The sequence below is a fragment of the Globicephala melas genome, chromosome 3, assembly GCF_963455315.2.
Source record: "Globicephala melas chromosome 3, mGloMel1.2, whole genome shotgun sequence".
Taxonomy (NCBI): Eukaryota; Metazoa; Chordata; class Mammalia; order Artiodactyla; family Delphinidae; genus Globicephala; species Globicephala melas.
Genome location: NC_083316.1, coordinates 100,799,176 through 100,814,249, shown reverse-complemented (window position 1 = coordinate 100,814,249; position 15,074 = coordinate 100,799,176). Strand labels below are relative to the sequence as shown.

The 15,074-nt window shown below is 35.0% G+C and overlaps 1 protein-coding gene across 1 annotated transcript in view; it reads right to left on the bottom strand.

Annotated features, from left to right (window-relative positions):
* Nucleotides 1–15,074, bottom strand: part of SNX2 (sorting nexin 2) — a 53,535-nt gene that overhangs the window by 16,030 nt on the left and 22,431 nt on the right. Inside the window, exons 3-7 of the mRNA XM_030869792.2 lie at nt 10,624–10,787; nt 9,187–9,253; nt 8,808–8,851; nt 6,950–7,091; nt 2,893–2,971 (exon numbers count right to left, since the gene is read on the bottom strand). Coding sequence (XP_030725652.1) covers nt 2,893–2,971; nt 6,950–7,091; nt 8,808–8,851; nt 9,187–9,253; nt 10,624–10,787 — 496 coding nt within the window. The remainder of the gene's footprint in view (nt 1–2,892; nt 2,972–6,949; nt 7,092–8,807; nt 8,852–9,186; nt 9,254–10,623; nt 10,788–15,074) is intronic.

Here is a 15,074-nt window from a genome sequence, read left to right as displayed (position 1 = left end):
GTTAACAGAAGACGGACAATAAATCATAAACATAAAAATTATGTAGTATGTGATAAGGTGGCAAATGCTGTGGAAAAATGAAAGGACAAGTGGAGAAAGGACAAGTAAATGGGATCAAGTGTGTAAGGTGTGGTTGATGGCGATGTAAACAGAATAGGTCAGAATGAAACCAATAATCAAAATAGGCTTCACTGGCAAGGTGACATCTGAATGTTTGAATCTGAAAGAGGTAAGGGAATTAGGTACACAGATACCTGGGAACAAAAGCTTTCTAGGCAGTGGGGACAGGGTAGGGGGTAGAACCCTAAGGTGGGAAGATGCCTGGGATCTTTGAGGAGCAGCAAAAAGGTGAGTGTGGCCTAGAGCAAAGTGATCAAGGAGGATAGGAGATCAAGTAGGTAACAGAGTAAGCAGTGCAAGTCATGTAAGAATTTATAGGTCATTATGAGGACTCTGGCTTTTATTGACTGAAACTGGGTGGGTGGACGAACAGGAGTGGGAAGATGATCTGACTCATGTTTTAAAAGGATGACCCTGGCTGCTATATTAGAAAAAAGAGTAGAGGTACAAGGATGGAAACAAGGAGACCAATGAGGAGTCTACCGCAGTTAATTCAGACATTTGGACTAGTAGTGGACGGGTGAAAAAATGGTTGTCCAGATATCAGAAGGAAGCAATAGGATTTCCTGATGGATTTAATTATACTAAACATCTGCCTACCTCCAAACTTCCTGATATGAACGAATGGATTAATCAACCGACACTAACTGTTTAGGCTTTGCCAGTTGGGTTTTCAGGTGCTTGTTATGATACACTTACACTTTAGAGAAAAGGAACAATGAATTTAAGTTAAATAACTTGTCCAAGGCCTCACAGATAGTGTGTAGTGTGTAATTGAGTGCAGGCTTCAACAGAGAAAGGATTCTAAAACCCTACACACTGTATAATGCTACTTTACATTTTTTAGTTTATATTTACAGAAGTGTATCCTTACTATAAAATAAATTCAATATGCTTGTAGGTAAGATATGAAGCACTCTTAAGAAAATCAAGTGAGCGATCTTCGGGATACTTAGAAGTAATTTCTGCTTACTTTACTGAGTGTGGCACAGGGAAATTACTTGGGTTCTTAACCACTCCCTTTCTCTTCCCATATTTCAATACCAGATGTTTATCCTTTTGTTCAAGATAGTTATCTGGATTCTCTAAGTTGTACAAACAAATAAATATGTAAATGAATACCAGAGTGTAAACAAAGAAATACTTCCTTGACCCGCCAGATCCAACTAGGTTATATATCCACAAATATGCCTATTCTAATGTTTAAATTTTAAGAAATGCCACAGAAAAATCACTTGAGAAAAATCATTCCACCTCCTTTCCTTCTGTATCTTTACACCTATATTTTCTTTAGTTATCTTTTCTAATACAAAATGAACTCACAGTACACTGTTTCCTTTTTTTTCCCCCTCACTACTGCAAATTCCACTAAGGTAGTATTTAACAAGTAACATTTATCAGTAAGAAACTATCTTCACATATGCACTAGGTCAAGCTTCAATATTTCCTTAAAACTCTCCTCAGTGTTACACAGTGAATGAAGATATGGTTTAAGTACTATGCAATGCATTCAAGTTAAAAGAAAGGTGAATGTAGAATCAAATTATATGCCCTTGGTACAATAAATCTTCATTAACTTCCTTATCAAGAATGCCATCCAAAATATTTCAAATTTACTCACAGAAAAATAGGACTGGAAAGCCTTCTCAAAAGGTCATGGTTATACTTTCAGGAAGGACTAAGCAAAATCAAGGCAGCACATTATCTACCTTTACTCTTAAAAACACTCATTCTATGACCTCTTTCACAAGAGAATCAATTTTAATGCCTAAATTAAACTTCTTTCAATGCAATTTAAATCCTTTTCCTGAGTAACTGCTGAGTCTCACAGACATAATCTCATCTTTTAAGTCTTTAAGATTTTAAGCTGCACACTAGCTTTTCTTATTGCAAATTGTTCAAACCTGACTTTACTGTGGTATTTTCTTAAAATTGAAACAATTTATTACTAAAACCCAGAAATACACTGCCTCAAAAAGAGTTTTACAGAATAATTTGTACCCTATAGATATATATACTATTTCCTAAAATCTGTCCTATCTATGCCAACCACTAATTTTAAGCCAAGAGAGAAAATAAGACAGAGAACAAATAAGCACATTCAATTAAAATAACAAACAAAAACTATGAAATTAGAAAATGTATTAAGTGCAGGTAATTACCAACTTATGTACTACAAATTGGGCTTTAAGACAGTTTTGAACTTGTTTTCTCACATTTTCAGCATAGCAAGGAAGAAATGTTAAGATTCTGGGAGTGGGATTCCTCCCATCCATTTCCCGTTTAGTCGGCCACAATGAACACAAGTCTTCAAAGCCATAGGAAATGTGTCAGGTCAAGAAGTCTAAAGCAAGGCACAGCATATATATCTATCAGCCTTTAACTATACAGTCAACTTGAGCAATGACTAATACTTCTGTACACTCAAGTCAAAATCAATTATAAAGAGTTGAAGGAGGGAGCACAAACCTAATTTTTCATTGTATTTAATAACATTTCAGTATTATTTGAAGTAATAATTCAAAGGAAATAATTCAGATGAAAATAGGTATTACTTTGTTAGACTATAATGAGAATAAAAATGGAACAAGTATACAGTACTTCTGAATGAATCAATTTTCTTAATAAAAGCTTATAGCACTTAATAAGAGTAATCAAGTGGTACTTTGAGAATTTTAATACTTAAAATATACTTGTGCCATTTAATGGAATTAGACTTATACTACTGAAGTAAAAACATTAGAGTAATAAAACACAGCTGATTAGAATTACCTTTCAAGAGCTGCTCTTCGTTTTTCTACAAATTCTGTGGATGATGAATCTTCTTTACCCACTTTGACCTTGGTCATGCCTTTGAAAAAATTGGAAGACTCATGATTTTCTATTACTGAGAAACATTCTTTTATAATCATTTCTGCATAATTTAAAATATATTTTAAATTTGAACTTGACAAAAAAGCTAAAATTATAACTAGTATCATAGTTTTGAGAAATTAACATCTGTACTTGGCAAGCACTTATAAGGTAAGTTTTAAAAGAGTACAGCTAAAGCAGAGGTTGAGCTGTGTCTGTAGTTTTCTAACCTATAACTGTTTGGACTCTATCTGACATACATTAAACTCTTGGTAAGTTAAAATGTGTTTGCATTTCAATATGCATAACGGAGTTCAAATTAGTAAATTTAAGCACATTTGATATCTTCATCTCATATGAGCAATAATTAACGTTCTTTACTTTGGGGACTAGAAAAATAAAAATAAGTGTAATCCATTAATATGCTAAGTATTTCCTCTGTTGCAGACTCTAAGAACATGTTTATTTATCATAGCTGGTTTTATAACAGTTTGAAATAATGAGCTCTTTCACAGAGATATTTAGAACTCTTCAAATTTAGAGAATAAAAATCATGCTAATCATTTCTGTATTAGCAATTTCAATTTTAACACTACTATCAGATTGCAGATTTTTCTTCTTTCCCTGTTCTTTTTACTCTCAAAATTCGATTCTGTAGAAATGAAGTAATGACATATGTACAACATGTATGAACCTTAAAAATATTATGCTACGTTGACAGAAGCTTGTCACAAAGGATCATGTATTATATGGTTCCCTGTTTTTTGAAATGTCCAGAATTGGAAAATCTATAGAGAAAGAAAGTAAATTAGTGATTGCCTAGGACTGGGAGTGGATGAGGAAATTAGAGGATGATGGCTAAGGGGTAATAGAAATATTCTAAAACTGACTGTGGTGAGGTATGCACAAGTCTGAATATATGAAAAGCTAATAATGAATTATACAATTTAAATGGATGAATTGTATGGCATGTGAATTATATCTCAATAAAGCCATTTAAAAATAGATCATGTAAAACCATGTAATTCTTATTCAGGTTGGTACACCTGGTGAAAAACGATATTATCACCTATGAATGTTTTAACATAATTCCTCTGAAATACAACAGTTTGAAAAGGAAAACTCATTCAAACACTTAAAATTACCTACCTTGAGTGGACTACTAGGTGTGGGATGTTATTTCACATATTCTGGTTTTGTGAAAAAAAACCTTACCACTATATAATATTTTGCTTTTTTAAATTCTGTGATCTTCTGCTCATGCTACTTCCTAGAGGTAAGTAACCATTATGCGCCACTGCGGTAAATAAAAACTAACTGTAAGCAGTTACTCCTTAATACTTTTCAACTTCTTTGTTGCTCTTTTTTAAAAGCTTCACAAAAATAGTGCTTTTTAGTCAACTAAGGTTCTATAAAAGCAGTAACAGTTATATGCTAATGAAAAGACCCCTCTTCCTTCAGTGGCAGTTACAGCTTCCCAGGAAAGAGAAGTTACTATTCTTATTACACCACTGTGTTTGTTACTTGAAAACCACTGGGTATATAATTAAAAGGGCCTCTCATATTTAAAATTTTTCTTAGACAATATATTCATTTTTATTTTTAAAAATTGATGGACAATATGAAATTTTTTTAATGACTGCTTCTCTACTTGATTTTCTGCCAGGAACTTCACAGAAAAACTTGTTACCCACCTTCAATAACTGAAGTTCAGACTTTATGCACACGTTTAGAGGAAACTGTTTAACTTGGCTTCATCTTTTATTTAACTACAATTATTTTTCCTGCTAATTTCTTTATTTATATCTTTTTTTTAAACTGCATTTTATGTGGTTGCCTCAAATTCTTTCAATCTCCTTTTAATTCAATAATTTGTGGAAGGTTGAAGATTATTAGGGCAAAATATTAGTTTGAAACACAACAAACTTGGGCATAAAAATTTAGTTAAAAAAATTTTTTTTTCTGGCTCAATGTTTAAGGCCTAAACTAGTGCATCTAGCCATCAAAATGAGAAAAACTATTTTTTGTTTTTTTCTCTTTTGATATATAAAAATAGCTGTACAACTTAAAGAAAAAAGGATATTAATAACAATTTATGATAAATGAAACTCAAGCTCACTACATAGATAATGGGAGGCCAAAAGATACCACTGCAACAGTTTACAGGACAGAGAAATAACATTATTAACTAGACTAGCAGTTCTCAGAGTATGGGTAGCATATTCGTAAGGTTTCTGAGACCCTTTGGGCTGATGGGGGATATATACAAAAATCGACCTTCATAATACTAAGCTGCTATTTGTGTCTTTTTTGCTCCCATTCTTTCATGAGAGCTCAGTGGAGTTTTCCAAAAGTTATATGATGTGTTGTATCACAACAGGTAGAGTGTAGAAACAGATACGAAAATACAGCTATTTTCTATTAAACCACAATTTAAAGAGATTTTGCAAAAATGTAAAAAACAAAAGCAAGCCACTCAATAAATTTTTTTGTCTTATAAAAATTATTTTTCACAAAAATTTTTTAATTTGTTAACAGGTAATGAGTTTATTATTATTATTATTATTTTTTGCAGTACACGGGCCTCTCACTGTTGTGGCCTCTCCCGTTGCAGAGCACAGGCTCTGGACACACAGGCTCAGTGGCCATGGCTCACGGGCCCAGCCGCTCCGCGGCATGTGGGATCTTCCCGGACCGGGGCACGAACCCGTGTCCCCTGCATCGGCAGGCAGACTCTCAACCACTGCGCCACCAGGGAAGCCCCGAGTTTATTATTTTTAAGTGCATTAATAAATACAATTTTTAAATTCTCATATAATAGGGACTTCCCTGGTGGTGCAGTGGTTAAGAATCCGCCTGCCAATGCAGGGGACACGGGTTCGAGCCCTGGTCTGGGAAGATCCCACATGCCGCAGAGCAACTAAGCCTGTGCGCCACAACTACTGAGGCTGCGCTCTAGAGCCCACAAGCCACAACTACTGAGCCCACATGTCACAACTACTGAAGCCCGAGTGCCTAGAGCCTGTGCTCTACAACTAGAAGCCACCACAATGAGAAGCCAACGCACTGCAATGAAGAGTAACCCCTGCTCGCTGCAACTAGAGAAAGCCCACGCACAGCAACAGAAACCCAAAGCTGTCAGAAATAAATAAATAAATAAAATTTATTAAAAAAAAATTAAAAAAGAGAAAGAATATAATAAATACATTTAAATATATCAGGTTTCAAAAATCATAAAGGATATGGATAAAACTGCTTTTCAAATCAAATGTTTAAAAAAGTAAAAACAATAACTTAAAGATAAGTAAAATTCATTTTGAATACTTTTCAGAATAATAATCATGTATATAAAAAAAGATAAATAAAAACCTATGACTGAAAAGCTTGGAAAATATACTACAAAATTTTAAGACATGACAGATGTTTTTTAATGGTGGGAAAATGGAGGTTCTCCTCCTCTTTTGTAATATTCTGCATATTCTTAACTAAGTAAGCCTTTATTACCTGTAAAAGTAGAAATGTTTTTAAATGTTAAATTGAAGTACGTAATAAACTAAGATGAGTTTAAATAGCTCCTGTGTGAGCAAGGCTAGATCAAATCTTTTTGTACAATGTATAGCTAAGCACAAAACACCTCCAAACCCTTAGAAAAATGTTAATATACTAATAATATTGAATATTCTCTAAGTGTTACTCAATAATAAGATACTCTAATGACTCTAAAAGGGTTTTTAGTTGCTTTCACCTTGTCAAATATTTAACAACATTATATAAATCAAATCCTCAAGTGTTAGAAAATAAAACTTAGCTATACATTCTTCAGTTGATGAATGACTATCAAAAACAATACTTAAATCCAGTATTTCTAGATATTGAGATGTCATGATAGTGAATGATCATGGAATATACACATCTATACAGTTAAAACTGAACTAGTAAGAGTAACAACAATAAATTTTTAAAAATTCATACTTACCTACTATACTTTTTTCTGGAGCTGGTGGCACAATGTAACCAACATGTAAATACTTGCTTGCTAACTTGCTATGCAAACCGAGAAAGTCACTAAATCTTCTTTTAACTGAAAATTCACTCTTACTGAACATGGAAAGAGAAGTCTACAAGTGAAGAAGAGGTATTTCAAATTTTGAAAACTAAACAATTTTTTAGAAGTTAATGTAATACATAATTGTGAACATGCATATATACATATCACACACACTGATCTACTCTGAAAAAAATGCAGAGTAGCTAACTGATGTGATGTAAAGATTTCTAACAACTGAAAAACACCCAAATCATAGAATTTTTTTTTTTTTTTTACAGAAACTTAAGAGGACAGAAAATGTTTGCTTTATTCTACCCTTAACTCATCTCATTGACTCTACCTGTATTTATGCTAATGATTCTTAAATCTTTACCTCTGGCCCAGATCTCCTCTGAGCTTCAGTCCAATAATACATAGCCCAAGGGAAACCTCCACTTAAATCTCACTGCCACCTCAATTTCACCATATTTTTCCCTGCTCCAACATAAGTTCCATGAGTGAAGGGCATTTCTACTATACTGTAGTCCTTGGAAAAGAGCCTGACCCCAAGGTATTTAATAAGTAAGTATCTGTTCAATGAATTAACAAATCTGACTCCATACTGTGCTCCTCTCCTTGTGTTGCCTCTTCTCCAGGATCACTCCAACAACCACAAAGTTCCTCTAGACAAAAACTCAGGGGCTTCCCTGGTGGCGCAGTGGTTGGGAGTCTGCCTGCCGATGCAGGGGACACGGGTTTGTGCCCCGGTCCAGGAAGATCCCACATGCCGCGGAGCGGCTGGGCCCGTGAGCCATGGCCGCTGAGCCTGCGTGTCCGGAGCCTGTGCTCCGCAACGGGAGAGGCCACAACAGTGAGAGGTCCGCGTACCGCGGGGGGGGGGGGGGGGGGGGGGAGCGGGGGGGGGGGACGGGGACAAAAAAACTCAGGCATGGGAGGGAGGCTCAAGAGGGAGGGAATATGGGGATATATGTATACTTACAGCTGATTCACTTTGTTGTACAACAGAAACTAACACAACATTGTAAAGCAATTATACTCCAATAAAGATTAAAAAAAACACACACACACTTAGGCATCCCCCCTTCCTCACTCCTTACATCCAAGCTCTACTGATTCTACCTCCTATACATCACAAGAAGCCATTTATTTCACTCATCCCTAGAACTAATTCCTTAGTATTAAGAATCGCTTCTCACAGCTAGGACTGTTTCAGATCCTCTCTCTTTAAGATTTGAAGGCCTACAATCCCTTTAAGGATTGCAACCGCCTCTTAACTCGAAATCCTGACCTTTACTTTGATCCTCCCAATCCATACTGAGTCAGAGAAAGCTTTCTAGAACAAAGATCAATTGTACCACATTCTTGTTTGAACCTCTTCAATGGCTCTCCATTATATATACTAAGGATGAAGGCTGAATTCCTAATGTGGCTGTTCATAATATAGGAAGGCTTACTGCCAAACAATTTAATCTGGCATCACTTCCTGCAGATCCTAGAAAGAACAATGCTTTCTTGATTTCTGGCTTTTACGCAAGCAAATCCCTTTGTCCCTCTCCCACCCAAATCACTTCTCCTACCTTTGCCTAGATTAGATCCCTTCCCGCATACTCTCCCGGAATACTTTACCTACCAAACCACTCAGAACTCATTGTAGCTATTTATATGCAACTTTTACTGGATGATAACCTTTGTAAAGACAGTGATCACTTACACCTTAATCACTGTAGTATCCTCATACTACACATGGTGAGGGCTCAATATTTTTTTAAAGGAGCAAAAGACTTACCTTTGTTGTTACTCTATAAGCCATGTAAGCATTCATGCCATCACCTACAAGAAAAGTCAAACTATTAAAAATCATAAGCTTAACCACATGCACACACACAAGGTAACTATATGAGGTAATACATTAACTTGATTGTAGTAATCATTTTATAACATATATTAAATCATCACACTGTACATCCTAAATACACACAATTTTTATTTGTCAATTATACCTCAATAAAGCTGGGGAAAAAAACAAAACAAGCTGCCACGAGTTTAAAAATAAAAGCACCATTTTAATATTGTAATAATGCATTTAGTTAAGAAAAATAGCACATTAACAACCAAGCTAACTATCAAAAAGAAGCAAGTACAAAATATAATAAATATTAACTTACCAACTTTCTCTGGATCTGATACACCAATTTCTATATCAAAAACATCTCCATTTGCTTCTTCTTCAATCTAGAAAAATTTTTTTTGTTATTAAAGATTCCAGTTTATATTACTGTCATAATACTAATAACTATAATTTTTACCATCTATCTTTTATTAGGGTCACTGTCACATCAATTTGAAAAGTCACTCAGCACTCCACTTATGAAAAACAATAAAAGCTTTCACATTTCCTGACTATGTAAAAGATACACACACACACAAAGACAACAGGAAAAGCATCACTGGGAGAAGGAACAGAAAATCTTGTTTTCCTCCAACTCCTCAGATATATAGAAAACGTTGTAGTCTTCTGTAGGAATATTGTGGAATGTTTTTGTTCTATATACTCAATCTTCAGATTCAGATTATGAAAATAATTAATTCCTTGATTTTTTTTAACATTAGTTATTTTTCAAGGTTGTATCTCTCCTCTTTAAAAACCAGGAGGTAGCCATTACTTTTGCCAGTAGAATCCTATATACTTGCAGGAATTATAAGCAACTTGAGCACCATGATTTCACCAATTACCTAGTAAACACATGTTCTTCTTGAAGCCAATGAAACCACTATAAAGCTCACTGAAAAAAGAAGTAGGAAAAATGATAAACCTACGGGACTACAGAGAAGCACTTTTCATCCATTGTAAATAAGCAATCCTTATTAATAGCAGTTCTGAGGGAAATTTTTGTTACTTTCAAGAAGAAAACACAGAAACTTAAATCTTACAAATTTTAAAAGCAATATTAATAGTCTAAAGCTACCAAAAATAAAGGGATGTTTTTCTAATGATAATTTTTTTCAAAGTTGCCCTCCTGTACAGATTTTTTAAAAGTAAGACTTATTTGAACTGTAACACACATAAAGTATATAAATCCTAGGTAAAGAGCTCAATGATTTTTACAAAGTAAACACATCTTCGTAACCAGAATGTAGATTAAGAAAAAACACCATCATTACACCTTAGAAGGTCCTCATGCTTCCTCTCCACTCACAACACATCTCTTACTCTGCCGACATCACCCATTAACATTTATTATACTTTTATCAAATAAAATTACTCAAGATACCACTTTATTGTGATTAAGTTTTCAAAGCACTTTCAGACATTACCTTATTTGACCAAGAGAGGAACACTGAGAGGCACACATTACCATCATGAGATCACAAATGACAAACTGCTTGACTTGAGAAGGACAGTGATGTGCCCAAGTTACTGGATGAAAAAGGGGTGGGATAAAATTAGAAGCCAAATCACCTGACCTCTTTAGTTCAGTGTTCTTTTCCAAACATTACTAAAAGGCTTTGATTACAAATGACTAACAGTAAAGAAATGTTGGGTGGGGGACAAAAAATGTATTATTTACATATTAACTTAGAATATAAACATTTTTCCATACCTCCTCCCTGGATCTGTCAAAGATCACAGGAGCAGACATACTCTTTGATTCAATTCTGGGAGCAATGAGTGTCGTGGGGGTCACAGGTGTGACTGCAGGAGAAGGTTCTGAGGAGAGTATAGGTTCCCTTTCTGGACTGTCCAGAGAAACTTCTTCTGTAGCTTCTAGATAAAAATTAAACAAGTTAGTTGAGGACACTGGTAACAAACTCCCAATAGTCTACAGAGCAGTCAATAAATTATGAAAAATATTTTTATATGATCCACAATATCAAAATATTATTTTAAAATAACTGTTATAAATAATTTATGAATCCTTCCTTAATTGTTTATCAAAACTTTAAAACCAACAGTGACTTTGTTGATTTTAGGAAGAATCCCAGTAAGTCAGCATAACTGTCTATACTAGTGGTAGGGATAAAGCCAGTAGGAAAGCAATGACGTGGATAATTCCACATTCATTTGTGTTTGGATCTGTAATATATCTAATACTTGTGGTAACTTACCTTCCAAAATCTTGTATTCAGGCTAACATTACTATTCTTTTATACATATGAACACAAATTTCATGGCAGAAAACTGCCCAGAACTATCCCAACTGGGATTAAAACTTTGTTATGGAAAGTCCACAATGTTAGTAATCTAAAGCAATTAACCACTAAAGATTACTGGATATTAGCTGAATACACAAATACGACGCAAAACAAACAGGTGCTTAGGTTTTCATTTAAAGTGTTCGTTCATTTGAAAAATCTAAAATTAAATATATTTAAAAACAAATCAAATCGATAAACTGAATGTCTACAAGCTATGTAACATGTGCTAAATGCAATGGAGAACCATAAAGAAATGTAAAATATCACACCTGCCCTCAGGGAGTTTATAATCTAGTTGGGAAAACAAGACATAAGCATGTGGAATATTAAATAATAATAAAAGAAAAATAACAGCCAAGAGAAAAAGAAAATTACAAGACATTTAATTGCTGTATGAACTAAAGAATAAACGCTATAATTTGAGTTAAGTGGGACAGAATAATTTAGGCTGGGGAAAATGAGGAATATTTTATGAAACTGAATTGAGAAGATCTGAATGAGTTTAGAGAAAAAATGAGGGAAGCATTCCACGAAAATGAAATACAGTTGACCCTTGAACAACGCGGGAGTTAGGGCTGCCGACCCTCCACACAGTCAAAAATCTGAGTATAACGTATAGTTGGGCCCTCCATATATGTGGCTCCTCTGTATTCGAGGTTCCACATCCTTGGATTCAGTCAACCTCAGATCAAGCTGTACTGTAGTATCTGCTAATTTAAAAAAATGCACATTAGTGGACCCGAGCAGTTCAAACTCATACTGTTCAGGAGTCAACCATAACAGCATAAGCTAAAAGCAAAGCCAGAAAAGTGAAAATTACAATCAGGGGCCAAAATGATAATCTGTTGGTTTATAGAATGCTACCAGGAAAAGGCAGGCAGGACTATAAAGGAAACAGGATCAGATCAGCCGTTTCTAACCTGAGTTTCCTACATTCCTTGAGGTTTGGGAAGGTAGTAATGATAGTGAGTCATTTTAATACCTCAAAAAGTATATCACTAGTAACATGTTATTTACCTGAAGCGGTATCTTACCTCTTGGATTAGGAGGTACAAACTACTATGCATAAAATAAATAAGCTACAAGGGTATATTTTACAGCACAAGGAATACAGCCAATATTTTATAACTATAAATGGAGTATAAACTTTAAAAATTGTGAATCACTATGTTGTAACCTGAAACTTACACAATATTGTACATCAACTATACCTCAATAAAAAAAATAAGTAAAAATTTTTTTTAAAAAGAAAATAAAATGGATAGAAATTTAGTTTCAGCAGACCAATGTACAATTTGCTTTAAATTCTTCCCATGAAAAATTTTTTAGTAAAAGTGATCTAACATACTACAAATTAACAAAAATTAATTAAAACCAGACCTAAAGATTCCATAAAATGCCCCATATGTAAGTACAAAGATTAGCATTTCCTTGGAAGAGATACTTTGCAGATAAGTATAAACTGATTATGTCAATGTCAGCTAAGTAATATTTCACTCATACCACAGACACCAGAGAATTTTTTAAACAAAGGAATACTCATTAAACTTAGATTTGGTATCATTTGCTGAAAAGTGTAAGTGAAATAAGCTAAATACCCTGGCAGAAACAATTCTAAAAGTCTAGGACAATTTCAATATTGGCAATTTGCTCACCCTCCCTTATTCTTCTAGGACGGCTTCCTAGTATGTTCCGTGTAGCTTAGTGCAGGATGTAAGTAATGGTGGAAAGGGGCTCTGTAGTCACCCATATTTGGTGAACACTCTGTAAGTAAGCTAGTAACAGTAACAAAAGTCACACTTGAACTTTTTCTAATACCACTTCTGACATAATAGTATTTGAAATGCTACCCAAAATACATGAGCATACATACCAATTACCATCTAATCTTATGGTTTTAAAACCAAACGGCTAAATCACTAGAGCAATACCTATAGTTTCTCCTCTGATACATGTCTTAGAACACCTAATGATGTCATTATGAAATGCAGCTGAGTTTAAGATGAAAGATAAAGCATAAACAAAAGAAACAAATAACTATTTTTACTGCTTAGTCCATGTCCCTCCTTAAAAACAAAGACAAACAAAACAAACACTGACATTGACCATATTTGTATCATTATATTTAGTATAGGCTGCACTAGGTAGACTAAAACACAAAAAAAGATTTTTCTAATCAAGCTTAGTGGGCAAATATCACTGTATAATCCGCATGTGGCAAACTGATCAGCTGGGCACACTGTAAACAAGAAAACCCTCTTTCCTTACACAAACACACACACACAGTTCTGTTTTTAGAGTTTCAGCACACTCATTAACAGAATTCCGAGACTTAAAGGTGAAAGACCCTTTAATAAAATGGATAATCTAAGTGTTCTATGTATGACCCTCTACTATTAGAGGAATAGGCACAATTTTAGATTAGCACCTACTTAGCAGAGAAAGAACTTGTGTCATCTTTCAGATTAAAACATAAATGCCATGAAAAAACTTTTAAGGACTGCCTGGAAAAAAGTCCATGAAAGGAAAGAAAAAGGAGTATTACAACTTTGGTTAACTGTCATTATACTCTAAGTTGTAAGGCACCTACAAAAAAAGGGGGGTGGGGGTAGGAAAATGATTGGAATTTGGTATCACATTTTTAACTTTCTGACGTGAATTCATAAAATACATGAATTTATCTGCAGTGAAAACTTTTCATATATCAAGCAGGAAATTATATGGACCTCTGTGATGGAGGATTGTATCTTTAAACATATTTGTAGGGGACTTCCCTGGTGGTGCAGTGCTTAAGAATCTGCCTGCCAGGACTTCCCTGGTGGCACAGTGTTTAAAAATCCGCCTGCCAATTCAGGGGACACGGGTTCGATCCCTGGTCCAGGAAGATCCCACATGCTGTGGAGCAACTAAGCCTGCTCACCACAACTACTGAGGCTGTGTGCTGCAACTACTGAAGCCCGTGCACTCTAGGGCCTGTGTGCCGCAACTACTGAAGCCCATGCGCCTAGAGCCCATGCTCCACAAGAGGAGAAGCCACAGCACCACAACAAGGAGTAGCCCCCGCTCGCCACAACTAGAGAAAGCCCTCGTGCGGCAATGAAGGCCCAACGCAGCCAAAAAAAATACAGGATGGTTTGAATATTCAACCACTATAAAAGCTGAGGATGTATTACTAAGTTTTAACTCATGAAAGCCAGTTTAGGTAAATTAAGCTCTTAAATACACAAAGATTTACTATTTTAATTATTTGTGTCACTAATTCTAAGGAAGATTTTGCTTTTTAATATCCAAACATTAATTTGTACCTAAATTTTAATCTTAAAACAGATAACTGTTTTAAAGAGTCCAATTTTTTAAAAGGTAGAATGGACTACACCAAATCCTGCCCCCATATCAAAAATAAATTCCTGAAATATCAATTTACTCACCTAAAATTCAATCAAAATGGAACATGTGGTAAATACTGAAGCATGTTATTAAAACAGATTTCAAATACATGTAGACTATAAATTAAGTGATTGTTTTAAATTATTTTTTTATTTAAAAAAATTTTATTTATTTTTGGCTGCATTGGGTCTTCATTGCTGCACACAGGCTTTCTCTAGTTGTAGAGAGCGGGGGCTACTCTCTCTTGCGGTGCACGGGCTTCTCATTGCGGTGGCTTCTCTTGTTGGAGAGCACGGGCTCTAGGCATGCAGGCTTCAGTAGTTGTGGCTTGCGGGCTCTACAGCGCAGGCTCAGTAGTTGTGGTGCACGGGCTTAGATGCTCCACAGCATATGGGATCCTCCCGGACCAGGGATCGAACCCATGTCCCCTGCATTGGCAGGCGGATTCTTAACCACTGCGCTACTAGGG